A 24,453-nucleotide genomic window follows, 5' to 3' on the forward strand; every position below is an offset into this window, starting at 1 on the left:
GCAGAGTTATTATTAGCAGTTATTTTTATTTCTTAGTGCTTTAACAATTGTTCTTCAGAATAATGTTACTTGGGATTTAAGATTATTTTTCAACATGAGAGAGGATGTACACCTGCCAACATTTCTCCTCTTTGAAGAGAGATGTGTAGGAAAGACATAAAGATACCACTTCTGCCTCACACTGGAGAGCTTTCTGGAAAAGTGACAGGCTGGAAACACAGTAGTTAATTTTTCTCCAACAAAAAGGGAAGATTTGGAACTGACTGGCTTGCATGTGATGTTGCTTTTTTCCTCTCCTCCCCCCCCCCCCCCCCCATTTTTTTTCTTTCTTTCTTTTTAATTTTCTTCGCAGCCTCTCCCAACCCTCATTTCCCGCCCCCCCCAACACGAGAGGTCTCTGTGGGATAATAAGCCTGGCCAGTTTGGGATCTGAACACAATCTTACTCGCTCTCATGTTGTTTGGCACTTGACCAGGAGTGACAGGCTTTGGTTCCTTTATCAAATAACTCAGTGTATCTATTTTTGTAAGCCGTGTCATTGGCTGAAAAATGCAGGTCCCTCTACAATTATGGGGCATGACCGGGAGCAACAGTGGCAGCCGGGCTTCTCTTGGACTCCTACCAGTTAATTGAAATTCTACTCCAGCCAGTTGAGATGGGAAGTGATATGAAGATGTGGAAAAACCTGAGTTGAATTGATTTTCCTTCTCTCTCTTTCCCCCGCCTTTTTATTTTTTTGTTTAATGAGAAAAGAAAAAGACAATTATTTGTGCTTATTAAGGGAGCTTAATACAAGTCCTGAGGGACAGACCACAAAAGAGTGGGGGCTCACATGTGTTTCTGGTTTTGGTTCCTTTTGCATTTTCTAAATGAAGAGAGAGAAAAAAAATTGTATCCTTTCACGATGTTGACAATTATCTGTAGCTTAGTGTGCTAGATATAGCCAGGGAATATCTGTATAAACTGTAGAAGCATTAATATTGTGGCATTAAAAAAGATGTTTTTGGTGTACTTGCCCACCAGTGTTTGCCTGACATTTTTAGAGGTAAGCACCAATTCTACTTAGTTTAAATTCTTTCTTGGTGAACAAATGCTCAGGATTCTTTTGCTGTTGTGGCTTTTGTCCATGGGGCTTAGGGCATGATACACTGGTAACAGTAAGGCCAAAAAATAGCTTCAGGCTTATCTTGAGCAGTAAAACTTTTTTTTTTTCCATTTGCCCCCATCGTGCAGACACTTGTCATAGATGTCCTGTCTTCTTACTCAGCCCCAGTCACTTGGGTTACATTTTGGTCAAAAGAAACCTTTTTCTCCTTACTTTGCAAGAACACATGTATGCATTTGTTTTAAATTCAGGACTTTGTAATTCCTGCCAGACTTGACAGATTTAAGAGAAGCGAGAAGAGAGTTAAAATCTATCGTATACAAGTGCATTAGAGATATTACCTCTTTTCACAAGTACCTGTGTAAACACGATGTAATTTTCCAAAATATGCAAGCTGCCAAAATATGCCCACCCTTGTGTATCAGATAAGGGTGTGGTAGCACTAGAAAGCATATGGGATAAATTTGGATTTTTTTCATGGAGGTACCTGATAAGAGGCATTTGGCAGAAGCTATTGTGAAATTTTCTTCAGTGCTAGGATTGGTTATTGGCGTCTTTTTGTGTTGTTGGGTTCTATTGGCTGCGGATGCTATAAATTTGAACCCTTGAAGTGATGGCAACCTTTGCTTCTACAAACACTAATGAAAGTTTAAGGTGATTAATACTCTTTGACTTTAGCCTTTGTATAAAACCCTCAATTGTTATAAACACATGTGCCATTATAGGCTTAATCCAGAATGAATGATTTTCCAGCACAATTAGGTAAATCTCCAAGTTATCAGTTCACCTGGCTGATTAAGCTTATTGAAATACCCTTGTGCACTAACTTGGAAATAGTTTGACTTTGCTAATATTGAAAAATAAGCATGAAATGGTATAAGCAATAAATAAATATGCCTTAGGCTTTGGCCACAATTTAAGGAGGAAAAATCTTTGGGAAAAGGCTGGAAGCATGATATTAACTGGGTTTGGTTTGATATTTGGACAAAGAAATCACTGCTCTGAGCTGAGCAGAGAGATAAGCGCCTTGACTTGCAATAGATTAAGAGCCCTGCATTGGTTAGAACAAACCATGTTTGAGACTCTCCCCAAGTGCCGCCACGTTTAGATTTAAGATTAACTGCAGCAGAATGGTGGAGCGGCTGTTTGTTTTATGAAACAATCACTAATGACATTAAACAGACGGTGCCCCTTCCAACACGATTGTTCATTTGCGATAAACTGAGAGAAGCCCACAAGAGATTGGAAAAGAAAACTCCTAAGTGCTTCATTTTCAGGCTCTTACGATGTCCTATTGGAGGTGACAATTAGTGAAAGAGAAGAAGAATCTAGCTCTTAATGCATTTAGAAAAAAAAAAATTTTTTTTTTTTTTTTTGGAGGGGAGGGGATTGACGACAACAAAACAAATAATTTGTAAATATTAGCTTTATCTTAATACCAAGGAACTGCATGGTAATAATATAACGACAAGGTTTTCTATGCAGATTTTTTCTAATTTTCTCCCTCCCCTTGCTTCTGTCAGTGTGAAGCCCACATTAAGCATTAACAGTATTAAAAAGAGTGTTATCTATTAGTTCAATTAGACATCAGACATTTACTTTCCAATGTATTTGAAGACTGATTTGATTTGGGTCCAATAATTTAAAAATAAGAGAGCAGAGCTGTGTACAGAGCTGTGTACAGATATCTGTAGCTCTGAAGTCTTAATTGCAAATTCAGATAAGGATTAGAAGGGGCTGTATCTCTGTAGACCAAAGGTATTTGCTAATACCTGAGATATAAAAGTGGTTAAATTCAATATTTACTAATTTAGGATTTCCACTTTGGATTTTGATTAAGCTTTTTGGGTTGAAAACCCCACGTTATTAAGCTGTGATGAGGGAAAAAGCAACTCTTTGCTAAGCCTTGCTTTAACACTTTATTTCAAATAATTTTTGGACCTTCTAAAAGCTGCTGCAGTACTTCATTTAGAGAGAAAAAAAAAAAACCAAAAAACCAGCAAAACAAACAAAAACATTGTCCAAGGCTTGTTGTAGCATTAGGCCTTTGTTTTGTACACAAAGAAATATATTAATAAAAAGTGGTTTTAAATGCTTATTACCGAGATGGTTTGTTTTGAAACACAGGCTTTTTCACAGCAGTTTTTACACTTCATTGTGTACTATGAAAGACACACTAAGTAGAGGTTGTCAGGTTCCCATCTGAAGTAGACTACTGCTGGGGAATGGAGCCATTTATGATGCCACTCAAGCAGGACTAATCTAGACTAGATCTCTTATAAATAACCAGCCAACAAAAATACCAAATCATTCTCTCTTTCTGATTGAAGCGGGCAGAATTGCTGTTTCAAAGAGCAGGAGATGCTCCTTATGAAGACATATTAGTGAATCCCCTGAATGCAGTTGCCCAGCAAACCTCTGCCTTCTGAAGGAATCAAGACATCCGTTTCATGTAGACAAGATTTTTGAGAGTTGTGCTTTGTTTTTCAGACTATCATTTGATAGACAGGTGCTCGCTGCTTATGTTTTTGCATATTGACTTCAACTGTTGTAAATCTTCACACTGTATGTATGTTCTAGCCTGCTGTAAGTGGTCTCCCTACATGGTGTAAATGCTGATTTATGAACCCTGCCTTCCCCAGCCGGGGTTCCTGAGATCACATCCTCCTAGCAAGGGATGGGCCAAGACTGTCTTTTGTGTTTCAGATGTGTTTTGGCAACATGGTGCTCAGCCTTCCAGTCCTTATTTACATGACTAGTCCTTCTTACGAATAATTGAACTTCTGTATATTGCTTGTGGAAAGGAAAAAAGGCAAACCACTTCAAAGTTGTGTCCTCCAATTAGGAAGTAGGTTCCTGCTTAAAAGGAAGGATATTTGTAAATTTTAGAGGCTAGAGTGACTTTCCTGTGTTTATGCTTAGGCGTCAGGAGTACGTGATTAATTTAAAACTAATAATTCTGCATTATTGATGTGAAGGACTGGGAGGGTGAGTAGGAGAATACTTCTGGCTCCAAGGATATCCTCAAGGATATCAGCAAGGATATCCTTGCTGATTAACTTGCCTCTTGTTTTGAAAACTACCTATTGCTTTAGGGACTCATAAAATCTGGAAGGCACCAATTCAGTGCCTGGTACAGAGCGCAGCCAGCACTGGTGCTGGTGTCACTCACAGAGCGCCTTTGCCACGCCGGCATCTTCACTCTTCGCTCTTTTGGAGGAAAAACCCAAATCACTTGGTGAGAAGTAATCTCTAAATAAATAACCACCCCTCATGCTGTTAAGGCATTGAGTTCAGTGTTCACCTGGTTTTAAGGCTAGAGAAGTTTTGTCAAGTTTACTTTGTTTCCATCATTTTGCCTTTAATTTCTTGCAAGTTTCAGATTGACTATTAATATAGTTCCTTTTATTAAAAAACCAGGATACAGATCAAATAATTAGTTATAGAAAAACTTGAAGAGGGATTGCTAAGAAAATGCAAGAAATTGAATCTGTAGAATTTTCTACAATAGCATTTATAGGTAAACCTTTGTTCTGGCTTTGTACTAGATTAAGTGTGAATTCATTCCATAAAGATGACTTAAAGGTACCGTAAAAATCATTATGTGGGTGATAGATGAATGTTTTCTAGACTTTGGATGTTTTCTGGAAGTTGCTAGAGTCTAAACAGTTGTGCATATAACTGTAGTTTAGATATTTCCTAATGCATCTTCAAGCCTTGTTGGTTAGTGTTCCTGGCAGGTCAATAATAAAAGGAAAATAATAAAAATGACCTTTCTGTAATTGTTGTTTGGTAAAGGTGTTTACTTATTTCATGTGTCTCTACATTAGTTTTGTTCTGGTATGAGTCCATTCTAGCTCTATGGAAGCAAATCCTTTCGAGTCCAAAGTTGGTGAAGTAACTAGCAATAACATTTGGCCCAGTGTAGTCATAAGCATCCATCAAATAAAAACTGTGGATTAAGAACCAGTAAATTCTCATATCTGTATTGAGGTGCATACACTATTGTCTGATGTGCAGAACAACAGGAAAATAATGTTGAGACTGTTACTGAGAAGACAGACAGGACAATCAGTATCTGACACGGTAGACAACACCTTGGGGAAAACATAGGGGTGGGGTCAAGTAGCAGAGACAAGTTATACCCTGTGTCCTTCAAAAGATTTGAAATATATGGTTTTGGGATCTAGCAGATTTGTGATAAACTTCCCTTTAAGGAATACTTATGACTTCGTGGAAAGAGGAATGCTAAAGGCAGGATAGTTTCTGACCTAGGTAAAGACTGAGCAGTGGCTGTGGAACAGCCAAGTGTGACATCCAGGGTGATGGTAGGAGGAGTGCTCATTGCTGAGCTGCTGAAGGCTGGTCAAGGAAGATAGACAAGTGCCAGTAACTTCGATCTTTATGTTGCTTGTTTGTTTGTGGGTTTTTTTTGTTGTTGTTGGTTTTGGTTTTTTTGGTTTTTTTTGTCCTGAGTTTAACATTTGGGTAGAAGCTCTCTGGTAAAACAGCAATGAGTTGCTCAAAATTGATCCTTAAAATAATGTCCATCAAAGGTTCTTGCCTTTATCTTACTTTTAAACAATTCTTGTTTTTCAGGTACTGTACATATGTATTATCTGTCTGTGTATTTCTATGGCTTTTGGCCTACTGCAGTTTTGTTGTATACAAAATGTCTTAGGGTCCACAGCTCTTGTTTACATTTTTAGCATAGAAATAAGCAAGAATTTGTCTTTCTCCAATGCCAGAATATGCTCTCTTTTGTGCTGGGCAGTGTCACAGATCCTCTTTGTGTCTAGCTGTTACTTGTCTCTCAAGACAGTCAGTGAGATACAATTGAGCGCCATCGGTATGATAGCACTTAATATAATATGCTGAATTGGAATGATAATCCCTCATAGCAAGGTTTGTATTTTACCTGTTAGTGTGCAACATCTCTTATGACTGCCTGAAATGAATGGAGAAATATGCAAAGGCCAGTCTCTTCAGTGGCACACAAAAATAAAGATACAAAAGGCAAAATGCTTGTGTTAAGGTCATATTTAAAAAGAAAGAAACAAAGAAAAACAAACAAACCAAACAACACAAACCCCTTTGAAGTTAGGGAATAATCTTTTGACGTCAGAAAACTCCAAGGAGGGTTGCTTGAATAACGTGTAGGCTTTTGACCTTTACAGAATAGTCAAATAAAGAACATCTAGTACTTGCATTGACTATTCAGATCTGTGGCCAAAAAGTCTTTAAACGTTCCAGATTGGAAGGTGGCAGCTCATTATATTTCAGGCTGACTTGGGACAGAAATTTGAGTTATTTTCCTTAATTGTGCGTGTCTTGCCTTGGTGGTAGAAGTAACTTGAGTCCAGCGTTCAGATTTGAGCCTAGCTATTAACAAGGTCTTAAAGCTGTCTCATTTGACTACAACAAGATGCTAATACCTGAAGATCTCCTAGAGATCTTGGTAGCTTTGAAAAGCTGATCTACCTCTTCTAAAATTGAGGAGTCAGAAATTAAGCCATGTAAGTAGTGAAAACTTTGCTGTGTTGCAGTGTGAATTTGTTTCATTATTCACTAACGATAAGTGCTGGAATTACTGCATCAGAATATTAGTTTTTCTTATGTTTCTCCATATAAGTTACTCTGAACTAATCACAGTGCATTTACCAATTTTTCACAATATTAGCAACAATCTGTTAGTTGATGTCTGGTATTTAGGTCTCTTTTGCCAAAGTTTCAATCTCTAAGGCTGAGAAATCTCTTTCTTTGAATAACAATGAGAGACACTGGTAAGCATTTAAGAAAAGGCAGACAGTGCTCAGCTACTAGTGTTACTAACAAAGTTTTTATCTTCTTGAGATTTATTCTGGGGGAAAAGGCTGAATTATTTTCTAAATGGGTGTTTCTAGTATGTGTAGAGAAAAGGTAGTTTAAGGTGCAGAACCATTCTAATATACTTGCTCTGCATCTTTTGTGGAAAGTACCACTTTCAGCAGCTGCGTCTTTCTAGAGCAGTTTAAGTGAAACTGCTTAAAATACTTCAGTGGTATAAGATTCCCTGAGAAGCCCTTCTAAGTCAGAGCTTTCAAGTGGTGCCCCAGGATCTCCCAGTTACTGATGTCACCAGCCAATATTTCTGCGTTAGATTGCTGGGAGTGCAGGTAACGCACGTTAAGCATCTTTCAGCTTCCGCATTTGTCGGTGGAATTGCTTTACCTTGAACTACTGTACACAGCTATAGGTAAACAGAGAAGAATGTGGTGAGAAAGTACACAGGAGAGGGATTTATACCAGGAAAAGTTGCGTCTGCTTTGTTCGATGAACAAAAGAAAATAACGCTTTGAAAAGCTGCAAGTATTAGCGCGTTATTATCACATCCTACTTTCTGCAGGGGAAAAAAAAAAAAAAAAAAAAAAGAGGAAGTTTAAAGGACAAAAAGAACTTTTCTGAGAGACAGAAATCCTCTCTCTACTATCTACGTATTTAGCATAGATGATGTGGTTTGTGTGCCACAAGTACCACGGCTATTTTGTCTGTCTGGTGCGTGATGCGTTTGCTAGATTAGAAACATTAGTGCCCTCTATTGTTCATCAGAGAGCTGCAAATATTTTTACAGATTATGATCCTTATTATCGTTCTTGGTATCAAACAGATTTTAACAAAACCCACACGATATAAAGGCATTCTTTCTTGATGCTAAGGCATACTTTCTTCAGCTAAACTGCTTCATCAGGAAGAGTGCATATGTTTGTTTCACTCTATCAACATGCTGCTACAACTTTTTCTGCTTTATGAAATGCAATAAAATAAATTATAACCCCCACTAGGGGAGAATGTCTTGAAATAACTATAGAAATAGATATTCTTTTTGCTTGCGTATTTGCTGACAAGTTCACTTCTTACAGTGTGTATTTTTTAGTAGCAAAGATATTTTTATTTAAGCCGTTCTCAAGTGTCTGAAAGGAAAGTGTTTTGAAATAAATATTGCCTATTTTTCCCTCAAAATTATGTTTTATTTCAAGAAATTGGACTTTTATTATTTTTATAGGCTAGCAGAAATATGAGAGAGTGCAACTTTTCGTAAGAACAATAGAAAAATAATGTGGCCAAGCTGTGGTGTTTTTGTTTTGTTTTGTTTTTGGTTTTTTTTACTACATTAAAGTGAACTGCAAGAATGACAACTTCATTCAAGCAGATCATTTGGAATTACATTAAACAGCTGCTATTAAACAGCTGACAACAAAGGAGACCATTTTGATCTCGACAGCAGAGAGATTCGAGCAGCATGCTCCCTCAGTGATGCTATGAAGAACACATTGTGCTCTTGTATACCAACACGCAGTGTACTCCCCACTGTGCTTGTTGCCAAACACCGTTTTTTCAAATCACTTTGTATTCAGTCAGGGATCCGGGAAGTCCAAATCCAGCCAGACAAATGCAGAACAGCTTAGTTGAAGCAGCTTTAACAGGTGCCATCAGCACAGACTTGTCGAACCAGAGCGACAAGGCAAACAGCTATGGAGTGGTGGTCAATAGGGTGTGGATTCGCCCCACTGCACATGATGGCACGGGGTACTAAATAGCTTCATTGGCACAGGGGCTGGTCTGGGGCACTTGGGTAGAGGGGGGGGAATGTGACAGGAAAATTACATGGTCACTCCTTATAGACAGAGCCTGCTAGATTTTTTTGTGCTCACATTAATTTGTTCTTCTCAGTCGTGCCAGACTCTGAGTGGACCAGAATAAAATGAGCATACCTGTAAAGGGATAAATGGAATGAACGTGGGATTGATTTAAGAGGGTGCTTCCCATGCTTGAGATAGTTGACTGAAGGATGAGGAATAAAATAAGAGTGGAGATAATTGGATGGATTCTTGTCTTAGGCTGTCCTTGTCTTTCAGGGTACGAGAGGCGTCCCTTCATTATATCGTTGTAATATGCCACGTGTGTTGCCCACAGTCGTGTTACCCCTTCCCAGTGTGGAGCTGGCCTGCACTTCCAGTGCCTTTTCAGCCATAACCTTGACCCACTCCTGCTGACCTTCTTCTGGAGGTGTGGATTTTTTCTCAGGTGGTGTAACAGTGACAGGAAATAGGTTTCAATACTTAAAGCAATTGTTTGGTCTACCGTTTTCTTCAAGGTAAGGGCATTGTGTAGTGGTCTCCGAATACAAAGGGACATAGTTGATCAGTGAACTAGAATATGTTTTACTGCCTTCTAGCAAAGGAGGGAAAATCCAGCAAATGATTTGGCAAACGTTCAGATTTGAATTTTAATTTGAAATTTGATATCTACAATATTGGAGAAATATGAAACTTCAGGCCCCTGAGAAATTTTGCAAGGCATTAAACTAAATTTCTATTTAGGCCCTTAGTTTTAGTTTTATATCTGTATTTACATCAATAGTTCCTGTCACTTTCACAGAAACTATGTGAAAGATGTGAAAAGTTGTCAGATATAGTTCTGCCAGTCACAGAACCATTTGCAGGCTTGTTGATGCATAAAATAGCATTAAGGATGGAAATTATAAGCTTTGCATTAGAAGATGCTTAGCTGGGCCAGAAACTGGACACTTTGTTAGCATTACTGTAAGAAAAATTGTGTTTTTATCATTGCTGCCATACTAACAATGGATAAAACCGGGAAGATGGCCTGGACAGAAGTGTTTGGATATAAATAATTATGAGGAGTGTCTGTCCTCGGTTCTATGTCACACAGAATAGAAAGCAGTGAATTGTGCTCATGTTGGATGCGTGCAGTTCCACTGTAGAAGAAATAGAGTTTAAATCAGACTGTAGTCTTGATGGACTATGTATCTTGAGTTAAAAAATCCTTGTACAGAAACTTTTGTACTGCACTATATGCAAAATGATTCAAACTACCTCATATATGAGTTACCCCAGTGATTAATTCTTCCCGTTGTTTCATGATGTCTCTAACCTGTATTTGTCCAAAGAGCTGTCTGACCTGAAAACCGTTGTCATACATGTGATTTGTGAATTCTCATCAAATTAACTCTCTCCTTACTAAGTTAGATTCTTACGATGTTTGTATGTTTGTAGAATAGAGTGTTGCCCATAAAAGCAGTGGTTCTTGTCTGATAGCAGGTGAACCCATCCCCTTGGGCTCAGCCTCAGGGGCAAGGCTGTGCCTCCTCCCCGCTCAAGGCAGCAGAGGAGATGGGTGGAGTTTTGCTCTGTCTTTGCAGAAAGCTAGCTAGGTGTTTCTCATTTACCTCTGCTTCTTTTCTGCTGAGCCCAAGATGTCTCTTTTTCTGAGCTGGATTACATTTAGTGAAACACATTGATGTGAAAAGAAAGCATTTACTGAAGTCAAGCATTAGGTATTCACATTTACAGAGGTTTGCCCGCATGTTATGTCCCAGCACCTTAGGATGTCTTGTACGTTTATTTTTTTAGCCAATAAAGAAAAAATCCTGTAGGGATGACATGAAAACTCAAGTAATAAGCAAATAAAAATCTTAAAGACATTAGGCTGAAAAAGTCTAAAACAGCCTTGTGTCTGCAAGTGTTTTTGTATTGGCTTCAAGTAATTTGTCTTTAACTGATAATATTCTTCTCAACATACAGCTCAGTGTTAAGGAGCTGACATTCAATGGCAAGCCACAAGAAGGCTGAAAAGGCAGCATCATGAATAGTGAACTCTCTCTTGGTTTCCTTGACACCTGCATAGTGCATACTGCCAACTATGATAAATGGAGCAGAAATATAGACACTTACTAAAAAGATGGAGCAGAAGTTAAAGGCTGGAGTGAGAGACATAGAAAGATGTATGCTTGATCTCACTTGGAAAGAGAAACAAATGGGTAGGGGAGCAAGTGAAGTTGAATGACATCTTGAAGACAGGAAAGGACTGAGGCTGAAGTGGCAGGAGGCCAGCAAGAAGAGCAGATGGGAGGTGGGACAAGTTTATTACCAAAGAGGCCATTGGATGGAAACAGTGCACATACTGCTGGAGAAACAGATGAGGTGAGCTGATAATTTTTCTGAATTCTATCTGAATCAGTCTCCTATTCAGATTCCTCATTTCTTGAACTCGATATAGTTTTTGGGAAACTTCTCTGGCAGATGGAAGAAGACTGTGCCATGTGACGCTCACAAAAGCAATCATCAGAAAGATAGCAGAGCAGGAGGGGGGAGTTGAGCTATGTTCCAGAATACGTGAATTTGTGATCCAGAATATTTTTGTAAATGGGAAGTATTGTGTTTGTAATTCTAAACTATTGCTCCTGGAAGAGAAAAGTAACATTAGAGAAGCATATTTTAATAAAGCTGAATTGGTCTGAGCAGTTCTTCCCTTACTGTAGGGATTGGAGAAAATGCACCATGTTGTGTGGCTTGATAGTGGCCACTATTGTCTTACAAATCTTGTGTAAATTGACAGATGAGTGAGTCTGACCTGATGCTGGGAAAAAGAACCAACAAACCAGCTGACCTTGTAAAAGCCCCAAAGAGCAGAAGAAATGATGTTTTGCCTGCAGGGCTCATTAATTAGTTGAATTTCTCATCTAATCCTTCTGGGTCAGCTGTGTTGCTTAGTCTACTCCAGAAGGGATGGGCTTGTAGAAACCATCCTGACAGGTATCTTCAAGACGCAATACGCAGGCATAAGCTGTATATGCATTCAGCAAGGTAAATGCTGCGACTTCTGTCCTTGCATGTTAACGAAGGTGTAGAAGTAAGGGCTTATTTTCATTTGGATAGTTACAGCAAGCCTTTTAGATTACCTGATTTGAGATTAAAATAAACCTTGGACCAATCTGTGGGAAAATATTTCACTTGGTTTCTTTTCCTCTTTACTCAGCTACCACATCTCGCTCCCATCTGTACTAATTGTTGTTTTAATAAAACAACAAAAACAAGTACTTCCAACAATGTAGCAGTGTGTGATACCTCATAGTATCTCTGACAGTACGGTCTAGAAAAGTGTTTTAAAATACTGATATATTAGTAGCAATTATTCTGTCCTATGTTTTATTTTGATCACAGCAAGTGTTAAGGACTCAGATTTGCTCTGCACTGCTCCATATTCCCATGCCTTGTATGAAGTTTGCTCATATGCCCGTACAGCTGAAGGTAAAAATGATCTGTCACCTTGACAGAGTTTGAGGGATCTGCAGTGCTTTAGGAGGAGTGATTCCAGGACAATGCAAGTTTCATGCCTTCTCGGAAATAAAGCCGTTCTTGGTGCAAAGCATAATAAAAGTTGGCTGTTCCCTTATGAGCAGTTGAAGAGGCAGAATGCACTCCAGCCTCTTGCTCCAACTCGTGCAAAGGCAACAACCACAGAAGCTTTTGATGTATCAATATTAGTAAAATTTGAAACAATGGGCTGCTTTAAGGAGCTTTGGGTTTCCTTTGAATCCGAGTAAGTGCTCTGCGTTCCCCACTCTCTCTGTGCTTAACTGCCTTGTTTTTTGGCAATAGTAATATCATTTTGTGTTAACGTGATGATATTCATGCCTGTAAATCTTCAAAACTGTGCGAGTGAGAAAAAGATAGAGAATCACTACTCATTGCAACCACCTCTAGGGAGAAATTCAGCATTTGTTCAACAGCAAAGAATAAACTTACCTGGAAGATCAGGACAATTAAGGTATAAGGCAGCAGTTTAAAATTCGGCGTGCTATGTAAAAGGTATAATCTGCTTTAGGATATACTATTTGGAACAAAAAGACGGACACTCTCCCACCTCCCTCTCCATGCTTGCTACCCCAGATTACTTCTGTGTATACAAATAAACACGTGGATTAACCCCCTTCACAGTGAAGTTTCTTGTACTTGAGATTGAAGCCTATTTTGTTACCCTGAGTATTTGAGAGCAAGAGAGGGCCAAGAAGACAGATATAATGTGTAAGTGTGCATATATATATATATATATATATATATATGTATAAAAATCGTGTAAAGCCAGACTAAAGCCAAAGTGTCTATAGAACTGTGTCACTGTAATTTTTTTCCTTGCTGTTTAAAGCCCTAGCCTGTATTATAGCTGGCTTAAGTCCTGTCATAACACAAGTTTGATCTGGAGGTTTCAGCTTGTGCAGGTTTTTTCATGTCATTTCTAACTTTTAAATCAGACGATATTAATTTTGAAGGAATTAGCAGGAAATTTCCTCGCGGTGCAATGAAATGGCATGAGTTAGCCAGCCTAGCTGCTAAAGGTTTTCTAATGAAAACTAGGGTGATATGAAATTTCCCTGATAAAAGGCTCTCTAGGTTTCATCTGCTGTATTAAATACCAGCCTAAAAGGAACGGCGGGAGTCACAAATGGTTGACTAGATATTATCTACTTTTACATTCCAGGGACACTACTTTACGCTCCAGACAAAGCCTGAAAATCCGGAGGGTTGGGGCTGTTTTCTTCCTTGAGGGCTGGCGAGCTCCTTAAAAGTCTCGGTCGCTTTTTTCCTTGTAATTTATTGTTATTCTCTTCCCCGGCTGCCTTTCGGACGCGGTGCGCGGGTGTCGGGCTGTGGCGTGGCCAGGTGTTTGTGTGACCGCCATCCCCCCAGGGCCGGGGCGGGGGCTCAGGGGGGACACCGGGAGGTGTTGAGTGCTGAATGTTAAGCTCGTTCCTTTGTATGGCTTAGAAATCTCTGTTGTCCGGAATTGTACAGATAAGGCAGGCCCATTTGCTTCATTGTCAGGCAGTGTAGCTGAATAGAAATGCAAATGTGACATAAGGGGACTGCGCTGGGGAGGCGTTTGCTGTTACCTCCTCTAACAGTGCTCCTGGCTCTTGGAAAATTCCTGCAGAATCCAAGGGGGGGGGGGGGGGGGGGGCGGGGGGGGGGGGTTTGGGGTTTTTTTTTAAATAATTACCTATAGGTTTTGGGGAAGAGTCGCCTAAAGAAAATGCCTATCCCTTGCAGATGCTTTTATTTTTATGCGGTGGAACGGCTCGGTTTTAACTCCCTTATCAAGAGCTGCATGCACTGCCCAGACTAAATTGGGAGCATCTCCACACTGTTTGACAAATAGATTTTTTGTAAACTGATTTAGCCTTTTCATTGTTTGCATTTCATTATATAGCAGACTTCATGTCACAAAATCGGTATTCATTCTAAATAGAGAATTTAGAGATAGGACTGTAGCCAGATAAAAAAATATTGCACAGCTCAGGTCTATTAACCATAGAATAATAGCAAGTCAGTGATCCAAGGGGTAGTTCTTCTGCAGGGAAGGGCTAACATAACTGAGGTCAGGAGTCACACCTCGGGACTTCAGATGTGGCTGTCACCAGATTCACAAGTAAATCTACTGGGAAAACAGGGAGAATGAAGGGACCTTGCAGGATAAGGAGAGAGAAAGGCAGCCCGGCTCTTTCATCTTAAATCTGAGACCTCTCAGTGGATGAAGAATAAAGGTCTGATTTGCTTAAGTGCTTCATTTTATTCAAAAACTCCAAGTTGCATCTTCCAAAGTATAATTCAAGGATCTAACTCAATCAGGTTTAGAGAATTTATTTAGAAAATAACATTAAAAGACAGACAATTCTTGTTTTTCTGCCAAATTCATTATTGAATGAAAGACTGTTAGCATTCTGAAAATATGTGTACTAAATGCAAACAGTGCTAAAGAAAGCAGATACGGCCTTTAATAACGCTGGAGAAGTTTATGCTAATACCTTGGGAGCAGATAATCTGAAGTTGGAGTAAACGGGTCAGTGGGAAGACTGAGTTGCAACTTTTCCTTTTGATATTTTATGTTTTAAAGCCTTTCCAAAATTTTTAAGTCTATAGTTTCCTTGACAATAATAGAGAAATTCTTATCTGTCTCCTAACAGTCACATTGTAATGGTTGTATGCAGAAATTGCTTTAGATTTCCTTGCTGTAGCAGCTCCCTGGCATTATCCTCCAGCTTATAAACTGCAGCTGCTTTGGACATAGTCCTGGAAGGGTTCAGGGCAGGTAACAGCAAGGGTGTTCCCCAGGAAATCAGTATTTCATTGGGTAGTATTGTTTGAACTTAGGCTCAGATAAATTGTAACCATATTATTCTGGGTTACCTGGTCAGTAAGATACTGCATTATGGCACTAGTGTTAGATCTGTTTCCTAGATGCACAAAAATGGATGTACTTTCAGGAATTAGGTAATCAGAAATCTGTTAAACAATGTTAAAGCATTGTAGGTAATCAGGAATCTGTTCTGCAGTGCTGAAGTATTGAGGGTGTGCTGCTCAAGTCAACACGCATTTGTTTGAGAAAAGAATGTAAAATCTGGCTGTCATCTGGTCACTCTGTAAGCTCGGAGGGACAAAATTAATAAAAGTGGCTTCTAACTAGAATGAGAGATGGAGACATTCACTTCTGTATACGTGTGTTGGTTCAGCTTACTTTCTTGCCACCTATTCTTTGTGTGTGAAGATACGTAGGTAACCAAGAGCCTGTAGTATAATACACTTATATGTGGTTTGTGTAGGTATAGGTGCACACACAGACACGTATCTGCGGTAATTGAACCAAATTGTTTGTGATACAAGTGTCAGAAGTGCAGTAAGTCTAAAGGCTGTATTTTCTGGATCAATTCACACCTTGAGTGACTGCTTTAGCAACGAAATATTGACTGGATCTGCTTAAAAGTCATACTGCTATTTTATTGCTTTATTCAGCTTAATCAGAATCAAATAATTATCATTCTTACTTTCCCTCTTTATTTGTGAAAGACAGAAATTTATGTCATAGGCAAGTTAAATTAGATTTCTGGAAATGTAAAAGAAACGGGGACAGAGTTGGTGGGAGGAAAAAACAGCCTAATATGAAAACTGAAGTTTGCACATTTCTTAAAAATAAGATATAAATTCAGATTTGCAAGTAAATGAATTAAGCTGAAAGAGCATGTGCATAGTGTTTACACCTAAACTATTATATGTGGAGCTAAATCTATTGATTTGAGATTGAATAATTGAACAGGGCTAACTGTCTGGTCAATAGAAGTGAAGCTGCTATAGGACAGAAACAGTTGATAATAGAAGGCTTCAGCTGCAGAAGGATGTCATTATGATTATATGCTGTCATTTGAACATACTTACTAATAGAGCCAGGAAAAAAAAAGGTTTTCATTGTAATAATGTAATGTAACACAGGTATTTTTGTTAAAAGTGTGACTCTTCTGTATTGTATTCACCACTAAGGGGGAAGAAATACAGCAGTAGTCAACAGCACCCTGACACATCAGGCCTTGGGCTTTCGGGGGGCTAGAGCTGAAGGACCTGGAAAAAAGCAGCTGGTGGTGAATTCCACTTTTCTTTCAAACTCCTGGAACCACACAGCATCTGGCAGCTGTATATCCATGATAACCTTTCTTTTAAGGCTCTTCATCTTAATGGTTGGGAGAAGTACAAGGAGTTCTTAATGTCTTCCTGGGTCCACAAGTGTGTGTCCAAGAAGTCATGTGACCTGGTGTCTAATTATGCCTCTATACAAAGTTTACATTTCTGAGTGCTCAGTCAGTCAGCTGATACAGGCTTTTGAAAAGACGTGTACTGAAACAAAAATCAGAATCATGGAAGCCTCTACCTATTTTAGATCTGGGTGTCTAGAGATAAGGGTAGCTATTACTTTATGGGGAGGAAGGATTTGTTTACTCCTGAGCATCTGAACTCAGCCTTTGTTACCAGTGGTTTCAGAGCTGTTAATTTCCCATGGTGAAATCTCTTTTCACCAGCACAATCAGGTTATCCTGAGCTGAGGACGTTTCACTAGTCTCATTTGTCTCCAGTATTAATTCTGTGCCAAATTCTTGCTTCCTAGGTCAGTGAAACGTTAGAAGAGAAAGAATCTCACCTCGATCTTGGAGAGAAGAGTTATAGGCTGCTTTATTATATTGAATTGTTCCTTAATCGTTATGGATAACAGGACAACCATGTAGAAAGTCTCTACTTGACAAACAGACTGGGGAGTCATGATTTTCAGTAGTTAGATGCTTTCCTGAGGTTGGTATTTACTGTTGCTAACCTGTGTTTAATTTACTGCTCCTTGTACCTTTAAAAAGTGCAACCCCTTTCTTTAATCCATTGTTTTAAAAAGCATGCCTTAGATGCCGAACAACGTAAAGACAGCATGTGGAGATAACCCTGATGTAAGTGATAGTTCCAGTCATCTAGTGTATGGATAAAAGATTGCCAAGGCTTATGTTACTTGGCAGTTCAACATGATCTAGCTGTTTGTTAGTCAGAGAACACGTGAAGAACAAAGGATGGAGAACAAAAATGTTGAAAAAAAGTGTTGTATAGCTAGAAGATGTACAGTGGGACAAGTAATGCGGGGGTAGGATTGGATAAAGCAGTCATGGAGACAATGAGCCATAAGAGGGCAAAATTTCTTTCACTTTGTTTCTTGTGACTCGAGTTTGTTGGTAAAGGGGATAGCATTTTGTATTCAGGCGGAGAGCATGTTCTGTAAATCTCTTCAGTTACCCGTTCCCTGGGTGTCGCAATAGATTAAGTCGCTGTGTGATGATATGACACCGCCATCACTCGTCTTCCCGGGATATTGCTGGAGGCAACAACAAACCTGTGTCTTTGGCACATGTGAAGGAATTTAGTGCTTGAGGGGTTAAATTACACAGGCTCCCCTGTGGATCAGCTTATGCTTGGACAGTAATAATAGCAATAACATTAATAATAAAAATGCCAGAGCGAAGGGAGTGGAGGGGGATCAGGGGGAGAAAAAGGCAGAAGAGTGATGGAAGATGGGCTGGGACTGTCGGGGGTGGGGGCAGGCAGGCTGGAGGATGTGTTCTGTACAGCAGGTGTCCCGGCTCCACGTCAGATGTCGTAAGAGCCTCTGCGACATGGACATGCACAAATAGACGGCACAAAAGCTTTGAGGGTGGTTGGTGGCTCTGTGCGTGTCTGCGCTCTCGCTTCAAGCCATGATATCCTAGGGCAGTGTAACAAGCAATTCATGTCAGCTCACAGTAAAGATTATTGGTGTTTTCACTGGGGAAATATTTACGCTCTGTCGTCTTCTTCTATTTTTAGCACTTTGAGTTCGCAGTCAGGTAGAAGGGCAGGTGGGGGAGTGGGGAGAGACCCATTGAGGGACACATCTCATCCCTCAATTAGATGGAGCTAAGCCCCTAATCTTGCTCAGGAATAGCTGCTGATGCTAAGTTTTCTTCTTTCCCTTCTGGTTTAGTGGGATATTAAATTTCACTGCAGTGTAGGTGATAGAATGGGATGTCAACTGGAATGTTTTGATTCTAATAGAAAGCATAAATGCATTTTAAGGTAGGCACTTTTACATAGGTGAGGCCTCCAAAAAAAAAAAAAAAAAAAAAACCAAAGAACCACCAACCAAAACCAAAAAACCCAAAACCCCCCAAAACCCAAAAACAAACAAAAAACCCTACCAAAAGGTAATGTAAGTGAAGAATAAAGTGTTAGGTATTTAGTTGTTTTTTTTTTTTAATTCCTGGATCAAAAAGCCGTCACAGTAAAAGATGGCAATGTATCGCAGTGCTGGGGAAAAAAACAAAACAAAACAAAAAACAAACAAAAAGAGAAATCTGAATTTGTTCTCTTTCAGATTTGTTGTTTATCATAATAATCCTTCTAGTGAAAGGGGCTAATTTACTCTTTCTATAGGAATATTTTAAGTGTGATTATCATAATATCACAGCTGCTGAAAAGGTCTAAAATAGGGCATTGACCTTGAACGTGTTCCTGCGTTTAGTATGTGGTGCTTAACATTCAAGAAACAATACAACTGCAACTCATTTATTAATGTATAATCTCAAAATGTTAACTCTTGCTCTGTAAATACATGCCACAAGGATTGTAGAAAGCTTGCAGTATCCCACAAAGTACATGTGGTATTTTATCAGTGTAAATATGTATAAGATTTTTCAAGATTTCTGCTGGGAATACTCCATAACTAAAGTAAGTTTTCCCTTTGGTACTGCACTAGTTTATGATTTAATTTTTACTGACATTCCACCAGTCATATTATTAGCTTCACAAAATGAAAGTGAAATAATCCTGTATTAATTAAACAGAGCAACTGAATTCCCTCAGTCATCTTATCCTTGGCTGTCTGAGACAGTAATGCACTTCAGTTTCTCTGAAGAAACTTACGCTAAAAAAGGAGCTTGGGGTAATAGTGAGATACCCATATTGAAGTGTGTGCCTGAATTATCTTTAGGGAGGGGACCTTTTTGGTGGGTGACAGGCAATGTGCGTGTGGCTCCCTTCTTCTGGTTTGTAGTTTTTTGGTGTTTTTTTTTTTTTCCTTTCTTTCATTTTGTCAGAGGCTTTGGAAAGGTGTTTTGTCAAGAGACTATTCATTTATAGCAGTGTGAACAGATTTTATTCTGTACCAGTGAAAGCAGTCATTTAAATACCCATACCCATGCCCTTGAAAACAAAACAAGGAGAAAATATGGAGTATTTATTTGAGACCAGATAAATTGAATGTAGTTCAGTAACATGATAAGGCAATTGCTATTATTTTGCAGAGACATTTTTTATATGCTGGGAGTGAATGTAGCAGCAAGCTAAAAGCCTTGCTCCATGTATTTGTGAACACACTGTGGAAAAGTTCTAAGGAGCATCAGAGATTGTGTTATGTGAGCTTTTTCCCCTAAGATCAAAACAAAGAGTAATTAATGCTAAATACATACTGAAGTAGCAGATGTCTTTTAAGTAATAACTTGATAGTGTTTGTCCAGCTATGTACAAAGAGGTGAGCAGAATTTGGAACTTTTGAGGCATTAGTTTTTTTTAGTTCATTAGCAGCATATCCAGGGGTGCACCAAGTGCCTTCCAGTGAGAAGCACAAAAGAGGAGCAGACAGTGGCAATACTGTTCTAATGTTAATGTCACTGTAGCATTGAGTGAGATCACATCTGAGTTCTTTATTGAGTGATTGTGAATAAAGAAGAGATCACATATTTGATGACACTTCTGTATTTATTTCAAACTCTTAACAAAACAGTATTTTCCAGCTGGACTTTGAATAAGACTCCATGGTGTATTGCAAATCTTTATCTAAAATATGCTTATTCTCAAATAAATCCTCGGCAGCTACCAGACTTTCATAATCTTGCTGCTTCCCTGCTGGCTTGAGCTTGTTGCTCCTTTTGGTAAATACACATTTGACACAATACACTGTGAGGTTTCTGTGAAATGTCATAGAACCTCACTTCAGTTGCCTTGAGGTGGTTGTACTTTTAAGAATCTGGCTCTTCTGATGCCTTGAAATGCCTGTAGTATTTGGATGTGAAAGTGCTTAAAGAAGTACTGTTTGGAACACACAGGAAAAAGTAGAGAGACATGGAAATGTAGGTGCTGCTCAGCAATGCCCCTTGACTGACACAGGCACTCCTGATAATTTTTTTCTTCCCCTCTCTTGATTTCATTACCACTGTTTTGTATAGACTCCTTGTGGTAAGATTTTGCACTGTACATTTTGGTAAGTTATTGCAGATGTGTTTGCATGCATGTTCTTATTGTGTATTCCCTGATAAAATTTAGTAAACTGGTACCTGGATTGCTTCGCCCCCCCCACCTCTAGTACTGCTTTTATTTATTTCTATAGAAGAGCTTAAAATGAAGCTACAGTTAGCTACAGTTTATTTGCTGCTGTAATCTTTCTTATCTTCTTTAATTTTTTTCCCACTTTCCCCAAACTGATCTGTAACTGTGAAACCCAAGTTCAAGAATGTGGTTGGAATTCCAGGCCCCAGTCTGGTGGAGGTGACACTTTCAGTCCCCGGGGGAAGAAGCCAACTGCTTTGTTTATCAACATGCAAAGTACAGCACAGTATTTCTGGTTCTCCAAGAGGCAGCACTGGCAGGGCAGACAGCAGCTTGCTTGGATGAAAGATGCTTGATAGAAAACTAGTGATGGCTCACAGGGGGAGAGGAAAAATGCAGTATTTGGGGGTGCAGAGGAGGGTGGGGAACAACAAGCTCACAAGGTAGTGGAAACTATGGGAATGTGCTAGACCGTGACAGAAGGAGAGACCATCGTGTTTCAGCCCCTGAATATAAGATCTTAGGAGATAATGGACAAAAGTAGGAATGAAACTAACCTGTGCTTTGGTAAGTTTCAAAATGGATTAGCTGTCAGATTTTCAGGAGGATGTATTCCAAGGAACTTAATACAGAAAAGTGACCATATCAAATCACACATATACAGGAGTCATTTATGGCTGATTTTTTATAAAAGAAAAAAGACGTATACATGCAAAGATTTGTTCTGGAATAAAAAATACTGAAAAACAGACACTTTGGGTATAAATCTCTAAACAGACATATTCTTACTTACTTATAAATCAATACACAGAGATACTCAGTTGAAACAGTATATTTGTATTTGTATGTTTTGCCCATCTGCACATGTAAATCAGTTTGTAGGACTTGTATTTTAAGTTTATATAGTCATACAGATAGCTATACACAAAGACATCATATTCAAGTTATGATTTGATTCCAAAATCTGCATTTATCAAATTGTTACTTAAAGAGATGTTCTAACAGAGTAACATGATTTAATGCCTCCTGTTTTAAAATTTTGTAAAAACTGGTATTTTTTTTGTCTCTGATGTTTCTACAGAGTACTTAAATTTTACTCTGCATTTCAGAGGTTTTTAATTCACTGCTCACAAGCAAATTTACGTCTTAATTACAGAGTTCACATTTAACAATATAGACAGCATAATGCTACTGGTAATTAAGCTTTTACTACCTGCTTTTATACAGTAGTCTGAGCTGTAGTTTTGCTGTGTGAGTTCTGATTCCTAAAATTGCAAGTATTTATACCAGGTTTGTAGGAAGCAGGCCCAGTATTCACATAAGGTTAAATGCAGAACGCTGGAATCTCTTTGCTGTAAACATACACAAACATTTCTATTGAACCTATATATATGTCAGAATTTGGTTCTGTTGCTGCATTTTTTTTTTTTTTTTTTTTAATCCCGTGAGCCAGATCTGGAGAGGGCATTTCTGTTTCCATTTGTGAACAGTATTACTGCATTCTGAGGGTTTGCACTGATTTGTTTTGATCTAAAAGACTGCCATTTGCATCATGCTAGGGCTTCAGTCACAAAAGATTTTATGAGAGTTGAGCTGCATTCTAAGAAATTATTGTGTTTCCAGTGTTGGTTGGTTGGTTTTTTTGTTTTTTTTTTTTTTTCTGGACAGAAATAGCCCCGCATGTGTTTTTACGGGTAGGGACAGAAACGCTTTGAACCTGGAAAATTCGTATGGTGCTTTAGTTATGATATTAAGTAAAGGTAGCTTTTGAGGGGGGAAAAAAAAAAAAAATCATCCCATATTCATTACTGATACTTTCAAACCAGGCTGTGCATGTGTTTCAGTGTGCAAACAGTGTCCCTAATGTCCCTAAATTTGAATACGTTCTTTGTTTTGGAACAAGTTTAATCAGGAATCTTTCATAAACCAGAGAACAACTCTGAGTTGGCTGTAAGCAGTGTTTTGCTGGAACCGGGCTTGGTGATGTTTATGCAGGCATGCCTACAGAGATACGTGTTTATTGCCCTTTATTGCCCTTTTAGTTCAGCAAAACTTACTTTACACAAAACCCAAACACTGTAGAGGTCTAGGCACCCTCCCAGATTTACTAAGGCAGAGCTATTCCAGTGCAGCCCTTATCTCATAAAAATGAGGCAGGCTGAATTGCTCCACTCTGATCCCTGCACACCAACAGAGAAAATGGATCAGTTCTGGATCTTGTCTCATTTCTAAATATACACATCTAAACATCCATATGCCTTATAAATATATACGTTAATACCCCCTCCCCCAATGTTGTATAGGAACACGCGTACCTGTATTCGCTCCCAGTTTTGCACCTATTATGTTAAGGACTGGATTTGAGTGCTCGTTTTGTTAGGAATGTGGTGTTGTTTTTTTGTTTTTTTTTCTTTCTTTCTTCTTCCCAACTAAGAAGAAAAGGAAACTTAATTTTTAAATAGGAAATTATATGTCTCTATATTAGATAGTTGTATAATTTTATATGGTTTAATGTAGAATATCATATATACATAGTCAAATTCTAGCCCGCTCCCCCTCCCTTTTCCCCCCAAAAAGCAACTCACTCGCACGACAATGAAAAGTTGAGTTACCCGGAGGCTTCGGCAGGCTGCCCTTGGCGTTTTAATTACTTGTTTTTCCCCGGCGCCGAGCAGTTCCAAAGGTTAGGGAAGCGGCGTTCAGGAGAGCGCGCCGGGAGCCGAGCGCGGCTGCCGCCACGGCGAAACGCCACGACCGGCGGCGGCGGCGCAAACTTCATCCTCTACCTTTGCGCGCAATCCTTAACCGGGAGCCTGCCAAGGTACCTGCCGAAGTTGGGGCCGGGCGGGAAGGGAAGGGAAGGAGGGAAGCGGAGCGGGCGGCCCCCGCCGCTGGGTCCGGCGGCGCGGGCACGCCGGCGGGCTCTGCCCCGGCCGCCGCCGCCGCCTCAGGCCGCTCCCCCGTCCCCACCCTCTACCTGCCGCGCGCCCCGCGCGCCGGGCCGCCCCGGCGCCCCTGGCGCCTGATTGGCCGGGGCCGCACCAATCGGCCGTCCCCCCGGGCCGGGGGGATGCATATGTACAGCCCTGCTGCATATTCATGAGCTCCGCGCGGGGCTTTAAGTCCTTGATTAGGCGCGCGGGCGAGCTTTTGGTCCCCGCCCGCCGCCGCCGCCGCGCCCGGAGCGCGCCCGTGCCAAGTGCGCGGCGCTCGGCCACGGAAACTTTGCTTTCACCGCGGGGGCGCACGGAGGATGGTCGCCGGGCGCACATGGATTCGGTAGAACTTTGCCTGCCGGAGCCGCTCTCCCTGCACTACGAGGAAGAGTAGGTACCGCTCCCCGCCCCCACCCCACCGCCGCACGCCGCCTGCCCCAAAACATGACAGGCGCCTAAGACGCCGCTGCAGGTAAACGCTGCGCCGCGGCCGCGGGCGGGAGCCGGCCCGGGGCAACTGCGACGGGCCGCTGCGCGCCGTGGAGGGGCGGGGGGGGGGGGGGCCGGGCGGGAGGCGCCCGGCGGGAGCGGCGGCGGGCGAGCGCTCGGCCCCGCGGGCCGCCCCGGCGCTCGCCGTCTGACAGGTGCGCCGGCTCCCCGGCAGCGCCGGAGGACAGGCCGGCGGCGGGCGGGATGGGCGCCGGCCGGGAGCGGCCGCCGGCGCAGTGCCCGGTGCGGCGGCGGTCGGCGGTGCGATGCGGTTGCGAGCGCCCTGCCGGGGGGCGCCGCTCCGGACCCGCGGCGGCAGCGGCCGCGGAGGCGGCGCGGGGCACTTGGCGGGGTCCGCGCCGCACGGCGTGTCCCTCCCCGCGCCTGCCGCTGCCTGCGAAAGGCAGCCGAACGCACTTTTTGA

The 24,453-nt window shown here is 40.7% G+C and overlaps 1 protein-coding gene across 30 annotated transcripts in view; it reads left to right on the forward strand.

The window, feature by feature from the left end:
* ESRRG (estrogen related receptor gamma) overlaps nt 1–24,453 on the forward strand; it is a 387,661-nt gene that overhangs the window by 205,105 nt on the left and 158,103 nt on the right. The window contains exon 1 of one of the 30 annotated variants that reach the window (XM_040060720.2): nt 23,745–23,930. The exons of 28 other annotated variants lie outside the window; for them this stretch is intronic. In XM_040060720.2, coding sequence (XP_039916654.1) covers nt 23,875–23,930 — 56 coding nt within the window. In that variant the 5' untranslated portion in view covers nt 23,745–23,874. Of the gene's footprint in view, nt 1–23,744; nt 24,013–24,453 lie in introns of those variants that run through there. One more of the 30 variants, XM_040060735.2, reaches the window with a different exon arrangement.

The sequence above is a fragment of the Hirundo rustica genome, chromosome 3, assembly GCF_015227805.2.
Source record: "Hirundo rustica isolate bHirRus1 chromosome 3, bHirRus1.pri.v3, whole genome shotgun sequence".
Lineage (NCBI taxonomy): Eukaryota > Metazoa > Chordata > Aves > Passeriformes > Hirundinidae > Hirundo > Hirundo rustica.